Source organism: Sebastes fasciatus, chromosome 19 (assembly GCF_043250625.1).
Source record: "Sebastes fasciatus isolate fSebFas1 chromosome 19, fSebFas1.pri, whole genome shotgun sequence".
Taxonomy (NCBI): domain Eukaryota; kingdom Metazoa; phylum Chordata; class Actinopteri; order Perciformes; family Sebastidae; genus Sebastes; species Sebastes fasciatus.
In genome coordinates, this window is record NC_133813.1 from 10,927,283 (window position 1) to 10,946,042 (window position 18,760).

At 40.9% G+C, this 18,760-nt stretch overlaps 2 protein-coding genes across 3 annotated transcripts in view; one reads left to right on the forward strand and one right to left on the reverse strand.

Moving 5' to 3' along the window:
- The window catches only part of LOC141757806 (transmembrane protein 230-like), a 45,384-nt gene that overhangs the window by 6,585 nt on the left and 20,039 nt on the right, over nucleotides 1-18,760 (forward strand). The window contains exon 1 of one of the 2 annotated variants that reach the window (XM_074618644.1): nucleotides 1,394-1,753. The exons of the other annotated variant lie outside the window; for it this stretch is intronic. Coding sequence (XP_074474745.1) covers nucleotides 1,394-1,753 — 360 coding nt within the window. Of the gene's footprint in view, nucleotides 1-1,393; nucleotides 1,754-18,760 lie in introns of those variants that run through there. 2 annotated transcript variants of the gene reach the window in all.
- On the reverse strand, nucleotides 690-9,077 carry adra1ab (adrenoceptor alpha 1Ab). The gene is made up of 2 exons (XM_074618641.1): nucleotides 8,034-9,077; nucleotides 690-1,303 (listed from the first exon to the last, which is right to left on the reverse strand). The coding sequence occupies exons 1-2, from the start codon at nucleotides 8,941-8,943 to the stop codon at nucleotides 828-830; spliced, it is 1,386 nt and encodes a 461-aa protein (XP_074474742.1). The 5' UTR covers nucleotides 8,944-9,077; the 3' UTR covers nucleotides 690-827.

The following is an 18,760-nucleotide window of genomic DNA, read 5'->3' on the forward strand; positions in this document are numbered from 1 at the left end:
AACGTTGACTTATTTTGTCACGTCAGTTGTTAGTCACATGACTCGTCGGTATCATCAGTCTGGTGAGTAACATGACTCGTAGTATTGTCAGCCCCATGAGTCACGTGAGTCGCTAGTCAGTGAAGTTAACGTCAACTACGACCGTTTCCTAACCCTAACTAAGTGCTTAACTTGCCTATACCTATTCCTGTGAAAACGGAAGTTTATTTTGAAAGGACACTATGCATGTAATGAGCGTATATTGACACACCGTCCCTGGTCTGTCTAAAAGTAACGCATAAAGGGTACCTAGTGCATTGGTCTCTGATGCCGAAGGGCACGAGACGTTATGTGACGAATTGGGAGTGAGAATGTGTTGTATGTTCACAACCACTGAAAAAGTGAGTTTTTCATGATATGTCCCCCTTTAATGCCTTTTTTAACCCAAAAGTGTTGTATTTTTTCACAAAAGTCTCTTGCTGTGCGTTCATACTCCACAGTTTTCTTCTTGTTGATCACTAAGTAGTCCTATTGAATGCTTTGACACGTAGTGCTCTGCCTCAAGAGCAGCTCAGTGCTGTTGAGTGTAGACAAAATATTATTCATTGACTTTCACAAATAGTATTTTATTTGACACTCCAGGCATTTACACTGGCATAAAGCCTTAAGGCAACAGAGTTATCTTCTGCCTGCTCCGGAGGTAAGTCTCACTATCGGTTGGCGCTGCACTCTGATGCCTCTGAGGAATTTAAATATACATGCAAAAGTTGTACATAAGTGTTTCCACAAGGCAAAACCGAAGCACAAGAATGGATGCTGAAAACTCCACCATTGCATCAACATGCCAGTCAGACAGCCTCTCCCGTAACGCCGAGAGAAAGGCGTAAGACCCTGGTTGATCTGTGACTGGAGGGGTTCCGTGGTACCGGCGTCCGACTCACCGAGAGACACCACGCCTTCAGCAGACTCTTACTCTGGATTTGTGCGCTTTGAGCCTGATCCGGACCGCCGACGGATGACGAGGAGGTCGACAGCGCCCTGCAGCAGCCCCACGAGGGAGCAGTGACGCGGTTTTGGGCCGAGACATCAGAGGTATTAGACACTCGGCCTGGACTGGAGGAGTGGGCGGTGATGTGTCCTTGTGGTTTGGCAGCCAGCGCCCCAGTTCTCAGGCAGCGACTGCGGAGCACGTTGTGGAAGGCTTTCTTGAACTCCCGGCTGAAGCATGGGTAGATGATGGGGTTAATGCAGCTGTTGAGGTAACCCAGCCAGAAGGTTATCTTAAAGACGGTTTCAGAAGGCTTGCAGGATGGGAAGATGGATCCTAGAGAACACACACACAAGTCCTAGTTAGAATTAAAGTGCTTAGGGAGTCCATACCTTTATCAATTCTCTAAATTTACTATTTTAATAAATGATTTGTCACAGTATGCCTCTCCCTCCGTCCTCGGCAGCCACATTCCCTATTACCCAGACCCCTTCATTGCTATTTTCTATCCATCCACCAGATGCCCTCGGACATTTCCTCCTTTCCCCATCACCTGACTGCCCCACCCATCTACACACCTGTCCCCACTTCCCTCATCTGCCAGGCCTCTCCCACTCACCCTCTCACCTGCATCTCATTCCCTCATCAGCCTCTCAGAGCTCAGTTCCATTCATTCCCAGCCAGTTCGTCAAAGTTTCTTTTTTTTGCCTTGTTTTTTCTTTTCTTTTTTCAAGCTTTTGTATCCTGAACCTGAACCTGGAACCTGTACCCTGTACCCGCCTACCTGTAAGCCTACATATACCTTTACTTTAGCATTTATTCACTGAATCTACCTGCTTTGTCTGCATTTGGGTCCAATCCTGAATTTCCTTTGTTGTGACATTAACTATAAAAAATATTTCTGACAAATCATTTTTGGAAAACATCTAAAAATAGCATGTGAGTATTAGAAATTTAGTATAAAGATGAATTGTACAAATTTTCCAGTTGGCCACTGAGTTACCTTATATGGCCAAAAGTATGTGGACACCCTTGTCCACATACTTTTGGACTGGGTCTGTTTACATGATTTGGGCCCCCTAATTCCAAATAGAGAAATCTTATTACTGCAATATAATGATATTTTAGTTTAGTGTGTTTCTAGTCTGACTCACCGGATGTAGACTGTGGGTATAAGCCTGCCATTGGCCGCGTATCTCACGTGGCATTCTCCTCCTATCGGTGCATCCTGTGCTCAGCTCAAGACGTTTGTGATTGGTTTAAATAAATACAAACAATACCAGAATGATTATATGTGGAGCCAGACCTTTTGACACAGTGCTGTGGAGATGTGTCTGGCTATGCGAGTGTGTGTCCAACTTTGTGGCAACAATTTGTGTTTGTCCCTTTCCTGTTTCAACCAGAAGGCTACTCTGAGAAGGGAGATCAATGCTGAAGCGCCTTAAACTTTCATTATTTCCAACAGCCAGCAGGGGGTAACTCTGGGGGGGCAAAATGACCCTACTTCTCACATGATTTATTACCTCAGTATATATTGTAAACATGAGTTTATGGTCTCAATTGCTAGATTCAAGTCTTCTTCAGTACAGGATGATGTTAATTTGTACATTATGGTCTCATTTAGAGTAAAATAAACCATTAAGCAGGGTATGCTTTAGGGCGTGGCTACCTTGTGATTGACAGGTCGCTACCAGGGCGTTGTCCGGTCTGGGAGTTGTCCTTGTTTTCGTCTTAGAACTTTCAAAACGTGTTTTCAGTTCATGAAAGTTAAGTATAACCTTTTTGGTTACCTTAAAATGTCTTATTCAGCGTTCGGTTATACTTAGCTCCACTCTCTCATGTCACTTCTGGTTGCAAATAAACAACATGATGATGGCCAAATACCAAGATGGTGATGGTCAAAATGCCGAACTCAAAGTTTCAAAACCGTAGTCCACAAACCAATGGGTGACGTCACGGCGACTACGTCCACTTCTTACATACAGTCTATGGTGCAGCCAGACCTTTTGACACAGTGCTGTGGAGATATGTCTGGCTATGCTAGACTAGTGTGTTTCCAACTTTGTGGCACCAGTTTGTGTTTAGCCCTTTCTTGTTTCAACATGATGACAAATGTCCCGTGCACAAAGCCAGGTGCATACAGAAATGTTTTTCCTAGTTTGTTGTGGAAGAACTTGACTGGCCTGCACGGAGCCCTGGCTTCACCCCCATCCAACACGTTTGGAATGAATTACATAAACTAATGTGCAAAACCAATTTTTTACAAAAGCAGTGCTTCCCAGTGGCTTTATATGAAGCCATTGATGAGCAGCAGTCACCTCATATCAGCTCCGTGAGCACACCGTACAAGTGATGCCAGCATGGTTGCCGCTGCCATGAAAGGCGGGCGGCCACCAAGCGCTTCATCACAAAACAGGCTTTCCATCTGAAGTGTTCAGGAAAAATACAAAATTCAGTATTTTTTTCCGAACCCCTCACTCTGGGAATCTCAGACTGGGAATCTCAGACTATCATTGCCTCAGAGCTTGAATGAGCATTGCGCTGTGAGCCGTGAAGGTCTGTCTCAATTGAAATGCATAACTATTCTCCGATGACTGGCTGCCTTCGGAGGCTACAGGGTGACTGAGGATGCCTCCTGGCATTACAACCCATTAAGCCTCGTGCTTGTTATCTATAATAGCTTTCATACGAGGGAGCAATAGTTTGGTTCATTCCATTTCATCTCACAGTAGAAGCCCATTCTGCTCCAAGGTGGTGTTTTATTTGGTCTATTTGGTTGCTTGTAATTGAATTTCTTGATGTCCCTTCTGAGAGACGCGAGCAGTGGAGTCGAGGAACAGCGGGGAAGGTGGCAGGTCCTGCCTGATGTTGTGTTCATAGAGCAAAACATTTCATCAAGCAACATTATACAAATGATTCAGGCCTCAACAGCTTTTGCATCACAATAGCTACAATGCTAAACCACAGGAGGGTTGCTGTTAGAGGCATAATAATAAAAGGCTCGGTCTATATTTTTAGCCATGATAGCGGCACGGCTCTATGAATGGAAATGTTGTCAGTCAGATGGTCAGCAGGTCAGTCCACCACTTTGGTCCGGACTAAAATAGCTCAACAACTATTAGACGGATTGTCATGAAATCTTGTACAGATATGTACAGCCCTCTGAGGATGAATCCTTACTTTTCCTCAGACCTTTCCTCTAGCCCCACCATGATGTTGATATTTTTGTTTTTTCGTGAAATGTCTCCACTTTCTAGTATCGGCTCAGCTCACTTGGAACCTCGACCAAGGTTGTACCAAGAATGGAGTGGTTCTGTTGGTACCATCCACAAGTTTTGCTAATAGAAATGCAAAAATAACCATCGTAATGTAACAAACTGAACTGAACTGGACTGCCTGGTGGAAATGTGCCATTAGTGGTGTTTAAATTTGATGGATTTTCACATGTAGTTTGAGTAGACCTGTTTCTCTGCTGTGTTTAGTGATGTCACTAATGTAAAGTAGGACTGAATGTAAAGATAATAGTCAATAAAATGTCAGAAAATAGTGAAAAAAACCCATCACAGTTTTATAGAGGACCAGGAAACGTCTTTAGATTGCTTGTTCTGTCCAACCGACACACCAAAACCCCCAAATATTCAATTTATAATGATACATAACAGTGAAAAGCAGAAAGTCAGCACATTTGAGATGATTAATAGGGCTTTTTCACAGCAGACATTTTTGACATTGTCATAGTAGGAAAAGCGCAGGCATTACTAATTACATCAATGATGGCTCTGTTCTATGCAAGTGCCCCAGGAAGTCATGACAGTGTGACAGTGAGCCAGTTGAAACTGAAACTGAAGCAGCTAAATGGAATTTAACCATCATTAATTTTTTCTTTTTGCACCTGTGATTTTCTTACAGTAACATGTCAAAATGTCTTCTGTGAAAAAACACTTTTGGCTAAATGTGTCAGCAGGAATGTAAATAAACTTAAAATAATAACAAAACCATGAAAGTTAAACTAAAGTCAAACTTTAATAACTTAGTCATTGTGTAGTCTTTAATCCCTTTCTTCTTAAAAGGCCTGCTAATCAATTTAAGACAGATAACAGCTCCCAGTTTTTTGGTAGCGAGACCCATTTGTTTATTGGATTATATTGTGCTTTTAATACGGCTAGTTATGAACGCACACTCTGGCAAAGGAAGAGAGAAAAACATAACACATATTATTTGTCCAGAGGATGTGTTTCATCAACGTCTCCTCCATCCTGTATAATAGATTGTTCCTTCCTTCAATAAGATTACAGTTTGTGTAACAAAACACAGAAATAATCTCACCATCTGTGACCTGGGAGGTAACTGCTGACAGACTATTACCCTTAAATACACACTGGTCCACAGTGACAATCACTTATATCAGTCAAGCCATAAGAGTTATTTCAGAAGCAATTAAGATTTGAGATTAGACTTCACAATGGTTGGTTTCTGTCCTCTCTGACATCTGTGATAACATCGCTGTTATCGCCTTCTTTGACAGAGTCTGACAAAATGTAGGTGTAATTTATTGAAGATAAAGTTGAGAGTATTTGGCTTCGTGGATGTAGCAACTCATAATGTAATAATTGTGCATAATATAAGAAAAGCTTGAGCGCATAACGTCGTATCAGTTTGTGCATAATGTAATAAATGATTACATTGTGAGAACATTATTACATTATAAACTAAGCAAAATACTACTCTACATATTCTTAGATAATGTAATAAATTCAGTGCATAGTGTAAGAATTTTAAAGAGGACCTATTATGCTTTTGTGCTTTTTTCCCCCTTTACTTTAATATGTTATATAATATAGTTTTGTGTGCATGTGAAAGGTCTGCAAAGTTACAAAGCCCAAAGTCTACGCCAAAGGGAGTTCCTTTCCCCCACAGAAACACTGCTCCTGAACTGCCTAAAAAGTCCTGCCTTTTCTTCCGTTACATGGTGATGTCACCAAGTAACACATTTGCATAATACCTGCCTAGCAGCTAGTTTGGCATGCCCTCAAGCAAAGCTAGTTAGAGCGGAGCTGGAGCAGAGTCTGAAGAGTTTGGTTCGGTTGACCAATCACAACAAAGTGGGCCAGCTGACCAATCAGAGCAGATCGGACTTTAAACATGTTCTAGCAGAAACCCAAAAGTATGGACCTCAAAATGAGCATAATAGGTCCTCTTTAAAAAAAAAAGTAGTGCCCTCCTTGTGTTATTAAAGCATAGGAACCCTTCTAGCGTTACATGACACATGTGGAGCCCTTCATTTAAAGCAACTGGACTTTGTCTATCGAGATAATGCTGAATTTCATATAATGGGTGATTCGTAGCGATTCTTACTCTTAATAATCGTTCCATACGTAATTATTTCAGTCTGAAGTAATATAAATAGTAATGTAATAACGTACATTATGCACAAAAATGTAGCACTTTATGCGCTCGTGGTTTTCTTACATTATGTGCTGATTATTACCTTATGAGCTTTTACATTTAAATGCTTACGTTACAAGTTGCTACAAGTGGACATTTACCTTTTCCTGAGCTCTTGATATTAACGGTAGCCCCAATATCGACAGTGACGTTTGACTACAATGGCAGACTAATCCTTAATTAGTTAATTTCTATTCAGTTTTGCCTCTGCTGAAATTTTAATTAACATTTAATATATTTTTTCAGAATAAAGCAGGCCTCTATGTATCAAATTAATCATTAAAGCTCTCATTATGACATCAATTAATTTCTGAATCATTTAAATCCCTTTTAAGATTCAGAGAATATATTATCTCCTCAAAAACAGCAGATCAATCATTTAAGGTTCTTTTTATTTGTCATTTTCCCTCAAGTTACACCCCATTTTGTGCCTCTCATTACATTACCATTGCATTCAAGTCACAGAGCTGCCGTAAAGATTTGTTTTTCTCAAAGATACAGTAAATCTTTGATAACATTTGAAAAACCTAGTAGGTTGTTTGACAACACTGTTTTGAAAAGTATTTCCATGAACCTCAAACACTCTTCGATCCACCTGGATCAGTAAGTATTACAGCCATATACGTTTTTTTTAACTGTCTCCTAAATTGCAACTCACCACATGTTTCATTATAGGTACATTTATCTAAAAGAAAAGCAGTTTTTAACTGTCATCTCTGGTTGTTTCAAGTGTTTCACCTACCCCCACCAGTGATATCATGGTGTACTGACATACCCTAGAGTACTCTTCTACATCATTGTTGGAGGTCAGCAAAAAAAAATGTTTTATTGTGTATATAAAATATAGAATAATAGAAAATAACAATGAATACAGATTAAACTCGTTGACGTGTCGTACAAAATGAGCAAGTAAATGTCTTACGGCTACAATCTTTTATTTCATTAAAGCAGCTGTAATCAATGTTCTTCTAACACTATATCAAATTACAATTTGAAAACAATGTGATAATGTGAAAACAGTCGCTTGTAGTGATGAACCTACAGAGAATTACCACCTGATTCTGCAGCTCCCTTTGGCTTCACAGAGATTTATAGCGAGTTTCACATCATTGTTTAGTTGTTCGGCTGACAACTTTACTGTTTTCACTCTCACCTGCTCTCATAGTGTCGTTTTCAGCCGCAGCAGGCAGCTCTTTTCAGAGAGAAAAGTTCTAAAAGCTACTGTACACTACCTGCTCAGCACCAAACAGCAAACCGGCACAGTTTGTGACTAGCTGGTGAACATAGTGGAGCATTTCGCAGCTAAAGAATCCGATATTACCCTCAGGATTTGGTAGTGATTGTTAAGTTATTGCTGGGAGTCGTAATTCTGGAGACGAGTTGTTAGGAACTCTTTTCTATTATCCTGCGGACGAAATATTGTTTAATAAAAATGGACTGAGGAGTCTTTGAGGATTCTGGAAATACATTAAAACTGTCAGTAAGTGTTGTTAAATGACCTTCTGGGTTTTTGAAGGATTTATCTTTCAGAGAAGCAGACCCTCCGGTCGTGACTTGAATATAATAACAATACATGAAAAGGCATGAACGGTTAAAGCACCAGAGGTTAGGAGGTACCTACCGATGGGTAAAACCAGGAAAAAAGGGAGCCAGCACAGAATGAAGCACCCGACGACAATGCCAAGAGTCTTGGCAGCCTTCTCTTCTCTTGAGAACTTCAGCAGCCTCGTCAGGGAAAAGGCGGTGCGTTTATGTGTCGTGGCCCCCTCGTCGTCCTCCTGCTTCCCCGTCTGAGCAGCATTCCCACGGTGTATCCTCAGCATCACCCCCTCTGTCTCGACCCCTTCTCCCTTACTGCTCTTCCTGAGGGTTTTCGTCTCTCTCTTTGCCACAGTATACACTCGGCAGTACATGGCCAGGATGATGGCCAGAGGTATGTAGAAAGATCCGAGTGCTGAGAACAAAGCATAGCCGGGCTCCTCCGTAATTCGGCACACCGTCTCGTCTTCCGGGTCGGGCTCCTTCCAGCCAAACAGAGGGCCCACGGATATAGCCGCCGAGAGTGCCCAGAGAGCAGCCACCGCGGTCAGGCCTCGCCGCCCTGTAGCCATGGCAGGGTAGCGCAGTGGGTAGCTGACAGCCAAGTAGCGGTCAATAGAGATCACACACAGACTGAGGATGGAGGCGGTGCAGCAGAGGACGTCCAGAGCGGCCCAGACGCTGCAGAAGGACCGGCCAAACACCCATCTGCCGAGAGCCTCCGAGGTGGCGGAGAAGGGCAGGACGGCGGAGCTGAGCAGCAAATCCGCCGCTGCCAGGTTGGCAATGAAGTAGTGTGTCACAGATCGCCAGTGGTGGTGGAACAACACTGACAGGATGACCAGGATGTTGCCAAGAACCCCGAAGACCACAAACACCACCAGCACCATCCCCAAAACCACCGCCTTGGCTACGTCCATCTCTGGTTTGGCGGAGGTGCTGCAGTTGGGACAGCGATCTGAGAAAACGCTCATGTTCTCAGCAGGACCCATTGTAATCTGTTGAGTGCATTAAGTGTCTTGCAGATTGATAACATTCATGCCACATCTGCTCTTCAATTACTACGGTTTCAAGCCCTTTTCTGCTCCTCCTAATGCAGAGGATAAAAGCTTTTCCTGCTGCATAAACTGCTCCTCCAGTTCATTTGTAGATGCAGCGAATCTTGCCAATGCTCCGCCGATCACGTGGCCTTTGCCAGGGTTCCTTGGCAGAATGTCATATTTAGAAAGAGAAACCCTGCCAGTTTGTCATATCTGGTCCAGAATAGCTTAATAGAAATGACAAATATTTATGTTTGAAGTGACAGTCACTGATGGATTCGGCACGTCCCGTTCAGCCATGCTGAAAGGCTTTATTGCAGGAAACCTTTTAAAACAAGAAAAGAGAAGAAAAAAAAGTATTTAACTACACATTCATAATCCAAGGCTTTTATAAATACCCACAGCAGGCTCATTACCTCTTAAGTGCTGTTCTTTCGTTGGCAGCGTGGAAACTAATCAAAACTTCACACATAAAATAGAACACATTAAAGGTAAATAGCAAAAAAAAAAAACTCATTTCACAGCACCCAGTTATGAATAAAGGGTAAAATATCACTATATGGTCTCTTTTCAGAGTCTCTATTTGCAAATTCTTCTCCTTTCATTACAGCTCTATTATAAAAGATGGGGGTTATGCTTGAGTGAACTAAGTGGCATTCACAATTTCCATTTCATCCCAACCCCCCCCATTGCAGCCTACTTGTTTTTGTTGCCTCTGCAAGCAGACCACCATAAAACAGCCCATTACTAATGCCAGATTTTTGTTTAACCTGTTTCTAACCAGGCAGATCGATTAAAGGATAATATCTATTTACTGTGAGAAAGCAATAGAGCTCGTGAGCAGCAGGGATGGCGAGCGTTATAATAGAAAAGAGAAAGACATTATCAAAAACAACAGGGGTAAAGACAAGGACATCGCAGCGGCAATAATGATTTGAATGATCATCTGTGGCTATATGAGAAAACCAGCCAGCCATACAGGGAAAACATAGATAAATCAAAGCAGAGATAATTCAGCCGGAGCCCGCGTTGGTCTCCTTGAAGGTCTTGTGTCTGTAAGCCGGGCTCTAACTCAAACGGCGGATGACAGGCCAGGAATTGAACCTTGAGGTGGGGGCACTTTATTACCAAGGCAAAGGCTTCGCCCTGCTGATAGTCCGCTCAGTACCACTCTCGGTGTACGTGTTGGAGATCCGGGATGTCACTGAGTGAGATTAACGGCGGCGAGGGGGGAAAAAAAAGAATGTAAAAGCAGCCGCGATAAAGCAGCAGAGACATGCTTGTCACATGTTCGTGCAGGATCAAAGGCTTTCGCTCGCTGCACATCCCACCGCGAGGCGGAACGAAATCCACCCAAATAAAACACTTGATGCTGGGATTTCCGCGTCAGTAGCCGGAGGGAGAATCTGAAATGAAATAGGCGGTGAATGGATATCTCGGATTGTTCCAGCCAGATGGCTAAACGCAGTGATATTTGGAATGCCTTTTTCGGTATAGTAATGAGATTTCTCGGTGGTGGTTGAAGTGCCTGCACAAAAGAGATTAACCGCATTGAAAAAAGTTTATTTCCTCAGCCCACCTGTGTTTGAGGACTATACAGTGAAAAGTGTCAGGCGGGGAAATAGATTTACATTGTCCTGAGGTAATACAGTAGAAACAATTTAACAAAAGGCAAATTAGTCTTTCCTGAAGTTAAAACGCAGAGCAGTAAGTCAGGGACACATGGATGTCCTGAAGCTGCTTGGTGGGACACATTATATTTAATTTGCATGTGCTGTGTTGGCGTTTACCCTGAGGCTTAATCTTAAAGTAAAAACTCGTCTACATGTCTCTGCGCTTCATGTTTCATTCATGCATGTATTAGCATGGAAGGGGCAGGGTTGATAGCAGCGCTGTGACAAAATGATGAAGTGGTGTAAGATGTGTTAAATGACCTTTTCAGTCTGTTGTACTATTAACACTCTTCCCACCCTTTCCAACCCCGTCCTGTGAGGTTTTGGAGTCTTTTATTCCTAATTTTCTTCCTCCAGGGAAAGGAGGATTGTCGATTTTGACAAAAGGACAGGAGCAGTCAAAAATAGATCCATGTTCTTACATCTAAACAATGGAGGATTATCGTGGTGCAGGGATGACAGATTTTTGTAGGCCAACCAGAAAGTTACCATCGCCCCGGTTCCCTTGACTAAAAGCCAATGGGATTTTTCCATTGGGTTTTGGATTGTTGCAGAAGATAAGCTCTATGGCAAACACATGTTTATAATACTTGCATGTTTTGTTCACAACACTAATTTTCGAAGCTTAAATGCAATCGGCAGAAGTAAAAAGCTAACGTCAGGCTATAAGCAAACTACACCGTGGTTGCAACGGTTCATATGAAATCTTTCGAAAAGGTTATTCCTCCTTTTTCATTCATTTTTCTACGAATGTCCAGCAACACGTTACATGCACACAGTCTTTTCAAAATAAATTTCCGTCTTCACAGGAATCATTTTCCCTAAATTTAGGCAAGAAAACTACTTAGTTAGGTTTAGGAAAAGATCGACTTGGTTAGGATTAGGCAACAAAACTACTTAGTCAAGTTTTGGAAAAGATCGTGGTTTGGCTTAAAATAACTATGGAAGTGGTGTAACTTAATTTCGTAAGTTACGTGACAAATAAATCAACGTTGACTTCTAGTTTCACACGGGACATGAATGGTGGTCTCCTGGGCGAAAGTCAGCTATTTTTTGACCAACCGAACTACCCCGACCTCCTCCCTACGCTGCGTTCGCCGCTATCTATATTTCCTGATTCATGATTACGTTAACTACACACAAATTGATTTTGTGGGATGTATACGAATAACAGTGCATTACTTGTCGTAGGTATAGCTACAAACAGTGCATGAGACCAGCCTGCTTCATGTCACCACCACTAAGCTAAAGGCAAACTAGTGTTCGGCATGATGACGTTTAGTAGTCTCATTTAGCCACTTGTTAGCAACTGCCTTTTTTTAAGACACGTAAAAGCTTCAAAATTCACAAGTCGGGTATTTACTGATGTATTTTATGTCATAGAACAAAACGTTACAATCTCTTAAGCTTGTGTTAACCAAAGACCTTATTTCAGACATCTAACCAAAAACCTATTGACTTCGAGATGAGGGTACCGGAAGTGCTAAAATGGTAGCTAATTTCCGGGTTTTAGGGCTCATTCCTGCAGCACTCTGTTGTAAATCCTGTGCATTTCTCCAGATATGAAACTGATGCAAAAAGGTTAGAAAACTAGAATTACCACCTTGCAGTTGTATGCCTCTGCCAGCCAGTCAAGTTGCAGTTTTCATTCATGTCTGTCCAAAATGTCATCATTTTATCCTGTTAGACATTTGTGTAAAATTGTCATAATGAGCATATGAATTCTTGAGTTATGGCCAAAAACATGTTTCGTGAGGTCACAGTAACCTTGACCTTTGACCACCAAAATCGAATCTGTTCATCCTTGATACCAAGTGGACATTTGTGCCAAATTTGAAAAAATTCCCTTAAGGCGTTCCTGACATATTGCATTCACCACAATGGACCGGACCGAGGGACAATCTGAAAACATAATGCCTCCGGCCATGGCTCGTGCCGGCGCAGAGGCATAAAAAGTAATGTTAGGTGAGTGAACTGACCTGAAAATCTATAGACGAATAAACGAAAATGTCACCAATCCTATTGATGCATTGACCTGTGCCATCAAATCGTCATGGTTTGATCAATCTGCCTTTTCAGAGCATTCATAATTGATTAATTGTCATTTATCGAGCAAAAATGCCATTATTTGTTCCATTCATCCTCTAAAATGTGTTGATTTGCAGCTGTTCTCTGTTCTATATCACTGTAACTTGAATATCTTGGGGGTTTTGGATTGTTAAAGACATTACATTGGCCTCTGAGAACTTGTGATGGGCTTCTTTTACTCAATTTGACAAAAAGGAATGTAGAGATGAATAGAAAAGCATCTCTAGTTGCATCCTTAAGTGCACCTCATCCCAACAGTGAGACTGCATATACATCTTTTCATTCCCTGCAGATAGTATTTGATTAAAAGCCATCAGGGGACATCATTACACTCCAATTTACATCTGAAATCCAAAGGTGCACTGCTCATTTTATTGCATTAGTAGATCTCATGGAAAGATGGAGCTTTGCCTTTGAAGAAACTTTCCCGTTAGCCTTCTCAGTCTAAGTAGATGTTACACTATCGAAGCAAGGCAGCCAATTAAATCTCATTTTGGACTCATTTTGGATAATTAGGATTTTGTTTTAGGAGACAGAATATTAGCGAGCATATTAAATGGCTTAATGTAGCCTGACGATGGGCATATTCAATCAGAACAGCAGTTTATAGCATAGGACAGCATAACTATCACAGGGTGATGTGCACAATATCAGCCTGACGTACAACAATTCGTCTACGCAGCAGATCAGGAGGTATTTTCACAGTGTGTGCTTTCACTCTGCACACAACATATGGAAATGTCTCTGCATCGTGTTCCACAAATACCTGCACATTTATTATATTAAGTGAGACACTCATCATCACGGTTGTAAAAGAAAAGAATAATGCTTCAGCAATTTGTCTAACCTGCTCACCTTTAACACATCGGATTTATTACTGTCTCTAATGCACAAGGGTTAGGGCTGCAACTAACGATTATTTTCATTATTGATTCATTTATCGATTACTTGTGAACTGTATTGATTTATCATGACAAATGCCAGTAGAGTGAAAAATGCCCATCAAAAGTTCCTAGAGCCCTACAGATGATTTCAACGTATTTTGGCTGAACGATTGTCGAAACCCACTCCTAAAGATTAATTTACAATGATGTAAAACAGGGCAAATTGTCACATTTGAGAAGCTGGAACCAGAGAAAGTTGTTAAAATTGCTAAAATCACTTTACATTAGGGCTGTCAAAGTTAACGCAATAATAACATGTTGACGCAAATTCTTTTTAATGCCACTAATTTATTCAACACATTAACGCAATCGATCTTTCGTAGGTTGTAGCGGGCTCAGTATTAAAGCTAGAGTGACGATTATCATATGAAACTAGAAAACCTAAAGAATCTATTGGTACCAATTATGTCATACTAGCTTGTTGCTAAGGACGCTAAATAACGCTCCAAACTTGCGCTAAATTTTGGCGAGGACAAAACTGGCATGGCCCTTTTGAAAGGGGTCCTTTGATCTCTGACCTCAAGATATGTGAATGTAAATGGGTTCTATGGGTACCCACGAGTCTCCCCTTTACAGACATGCCCACTTTATGATAATCTCATGCAGTTTGGGGCAAGTCATAATCAAGTCAGCACACTGACACACTGACAGCTGTTGTTGCCTGTTGGGCTGCAGTTTGCCATGTTATGATTTGAGCATATTTTTTATGCTAAATGCAGTACATGTGAGGTTTTTTTTTTGTATCGTTAATTGATTTCCAATAATAAATATATGCATACATTTGCATAAAGCAAGAATATTTACCCACTCCTATGTTGATAAGAGTGTTAAATATGTGACAAATCTCCCTTGAATGTACATTTTGAACAGATAAAAAATGTGCGATTAAAACGCAATTAACTATGGATAATCATGCGATCAATTGCGTTAAATATTTTAATTGATTGGCAGCCCTAATGGAATCTTCTCTGCATCATGTTCCGCAAATCCCTACACATTCATTATATTTAGTGACACACTCATCGTCAAGGTTGTAGAAGAAAAGATGAATGCATCAGCACTTTGTCTAACCTGCTCATCTGATTTTTTTTTTCTCTTGTGCACAAAGGTTATGGCTGCAACAAAAAATTATTTTCATTATTGATTAAGTTATTGATTACTTCTGACAGATTCAATTCCTCTTTTGATTAATGGGATTAGAAATGCCAGAAGAGTGAAACATGTCCATCCCAAGTTCCTTGAGCCCATATACATGTAGATGTCTTCAAATTGCTTATTTTAAGGGATGCACCGATCCAACTTGTTCAGTCCTGATACTGATAGCGATACCCGGGCTTTGGGTAACCGCCGATACCGATTACTGATCTGATATCAGTGTTTGATTAATAAGCTGAATGTCTCACTGTGTGGAAGTGACTGGGATCATTCTTTTATGTGTAAGGCAACATCAGCCTTGACTTAAACTTTGTTTTCTTAACTTTGTAAAACAAAGTGTAACAAATAAATATACAGATAAATTTACTGAATTGTAACTTGTTTTTCAAATATTAAATCGTACACCAGCAACTTGGTAAAATATCTTCAAAATTAACAGGAATTACAATTCAGGTGTAAACCTTTTTAATGCAGCAACAAACATTGAATTGAATTGAATTGAATAGATGGGCCCCATTGTCACCGATATCCGATCCAGAAATTTGAGTTAGTGTCGGCCCGATATCCCAGGGCCGGCTTAAGGATCGCCTAGGCTGCCACCTTCTGGGGGGCGCTGATTGCCCTAAAAATGTTTTGTTTTTTTAAATGTATAAGAATAAATGCCGGTGGGCGACCTTTCTCATTTTCTGCATTGAGGTAACAAATCAACACAAATAAATAAAAATACACTTTTCATCTCTGTAACTCTCGTAGTGAAACTGACTAAACACTTTTAAGCCAACAATATCAGGGACCAATTGTTAATTTATATTATAATAAATGTAGTTATTTATGAAAATTCAAATCTTAATTTTTGTCTTAAAACCATTGTGATTTATCATGTGTGTTGCGGTTTACGGGGCTAAGGTTAGAACGGCGGTGGTGGCGCCTGTTTCACCTATAGGGCATCAATAGGGCTAGAGCCAGCCCTGCGATATCTGATCCGGTATCGGTGCATCACTACTTATTTTGTCTGAGCAACAGTTCAAACCCACTCCTAAAGATTCATTTACAATGACGTAAAACAGAAAAAAAACAGAAAATGTTGTCAAAATTGCTAAAACCACGATTCAAATTCAAATATTTCTCCACAAAACCACAAATTCCAGCACTTTAAATGTCGACTTGCATAACTTTCCTTCAGGTCACGTCCAACAAATAAAAAATCTGGCATCCTTTTCAAGCACACACATGAATATCCTCAACGTGGTAATGTATTCTGCTGCCACTTCATATATCATTTGTTTTTACAAACACTGTAAACTAACTGCTTGTGCCAGGTAGTGCACTACCATGATGAATGAAGTTCATTTCTAAAAAGCTGTACTCTCCGAGGGATAGAGGGGGGGTCATAACTCCAAACCTTCATGACATTAATCATTATGTTTTATCAACCTTGAACACTGGCTGCACACTGCCCTTCACAGAGGAAACTTAAGTGTATTGTCTTCTGCTTTCATCCATCTGAGGAGGTTGTGTTGTTAGTGTTTATTCTCAAATGGCAGATCTATTTCCCTAAGCTTCAAACTATCCTTTGCAGCTTTAATCATTCATTATTTCCTTTATATTCATAGAATATCTATATTTACATTCCCCTGCTGTGTTTTGAGATTTAAGATGGCCTACCTGTTGAGGGTTGAATTTTCTGAAAATAAATCTAAATGAGGCTGCAGAGGAGAAGCAGCCTATTGTTTTTGTTCATTATAAATATACAACATTAGTATTTACTTTTTTTTTTTCATGTGCTTTTTGAAATATTCAACAATTACTGAACACCAGGCTGCATGAATTAGCATCACCAACTGATGGAGATGGAAATAAAGCAATTTTCACAATGTGCTCATCAGTGGCCTATTAAAAAAAACAATCAGCACATCCTCCACCTGATTACAAAATCACAAATAATCATAACGATCCATTATGGAAATTAGAAGCCACTCAGCCGGTGAAGAGTGAGCTGTGGGATGATGAAGGGCGGAAAAGAAGAACAAAAAAAATTCTTACCTTCTTCTTCAGAGAACGCGCGCACACATCTCACTGCACCGAGTTGAGCTCGTGCTCTCTGAGAGCAGTCGTGCGTTATTGTGTCCGTCACGGAGAGCACGGAGAGCTGCAGTCCTGCCGTCCTCCCGGCTCCTCTGGTGGGAGAGTTCAGTCACAGTGGACCAGCCCAACCTGATCCTCCACAGGCCCCGCCCACTGCCCGCCACGCTCACAGGCTACCTTTTTAATTAGAGGGGGTCCACGCGCACTGCTCATTAACTCACTGAGTGACCCCTGAGAGCCAGCTGACACACTGCACATTAATAACCGTCAATAACTGAAGCAAACTTATTATTATTTTTTAAAAGGAGACACTGCAGGCGAAAACATTTTTTTTTTCATGCACTGATCAATTTTGAGATTGTTTTGCTATTGTATTTCTATAACATGTCTTCTTTAAAGGGACTGTTTGTAACTTCTTAACCATGCACGCTCGCATATGCGCGTTGCGTGTGGCTACGCTGTTCAGACCGCTCCTTTGCCTGCCTGCCTTCACTCACACAACGCGCGCGTTCTCGCTGTCTCGCTCCACCTCACGTTCATGCGCGCAAACTCCACACTGCAGTAGAGTTAGTCTAGCTCTGAGAATATCTAGTGAATGTACAGTGGACGTTTGTGCAGAAATAAATGCTGCAGCTCCTCCAGACCAACAGAGGTTTCCCGTGTCTTGTGAAGTGACGGGGCTCCGCAGTGAGAAACGTTATCGTCTCCAACTGGGTGCCGGTGTCTCCCTCCGGCTGCGGTCGGAGACGATAACGTTTCTTTTCCTGCTTCAGCCCCGCTGCTTCAGCCCCGGAGGCTGAAGCAGCGGGGCTGAGGCAGGAAAAGCCAACATTAGGATCAGCAGTGATTCATGGAGACCTTCGTCTGGTCAGCTAACATTACTGCCAAGCAGGTGAAATATACAGTGATATTGTGGTTTTAGCTGACGTGTGTCGCCTCACTGTTTTGAGGGATGCTCGTTCATGTCTATTTAGAGTGAGCAAGCGCGAGCCTGACGCTGACTTAACAGCCACAGGTATCGCTGTTAACAAGCAATTCTGAGAGTCCATATGGAAATGTGGGTTGTAAATAAACCTGGGATGCTGTTCATATATTTAATTTGGGATGTAAATAAATCTGGGATAGTTTATATATTATATTATATTATCATTCTATGATATATCAGTTATTAGAGGAGAAGTGAGAAAGGGGTATAGGGGAAGTTTTACTTCTACCTACTCCTTTTCGGACACTATTTCTCTTTATTTTGTATCTGTTTTTATTTATTTTTATGTTCGAAATAAAGTCTTTCATTCATTCATTCATTCATTCTTTAAGACTAATAGAAAGAAAACCGAAATATACATTTAGGAGTTTATTTTACTACTTTGTTTATTCACGTCTGTAGATTTCTTGACCAGAAGTTAGTATTAGATAATGCCTCATATGCATTTTTAAACATTAAATGTCAGAAAACTTTTCATACCAAAAATAATTGTCAATCTACTGTAAGTAATCAACTGGGGAAGTTTCGTGGAGATATTTATTGTTTACACATTTTATCCTCTTCCCCTGTAGTGTCTTCAAAATGTATGGAATTTTACAATCCATATTTCTAAAGGTCGTTTTCTCAAAATTAGTTTTTTTCTCACTCTGAGCCAGAAATCTCCACTTCAGTAGCACTTATATACACCAAACGTTCCAGTTTCATTCCTATCTACAGTATATTCTGAAGATTTTTACAGAGGGGTTTGTTCATATGTCATTCATAGCCTGATTTATACAACATTTTATTCCTAAAAACATTCCTATAATCATTATAAATAATAAATGACTACAAAAAGA

What these genes read in the sequence shown, in the direction of transcription:
- adra1ab (XM_074618641.1), bottom strand. Translation starts at nt 8,943, where the DNA reads ATGGGTCCTGCTGAGAACATGAGCGTTTTCTCAGATCGCTGTCCCAAC. An exon ending in TTTCCTGGTTTTACCCATCG is followed by an intron (nt 1,304 to 8,033) that starts GTAGGTACCTCC and finishes TGTGTTCTCTAG; the next exon opens with GATCCATCTTCCCATCCTGC.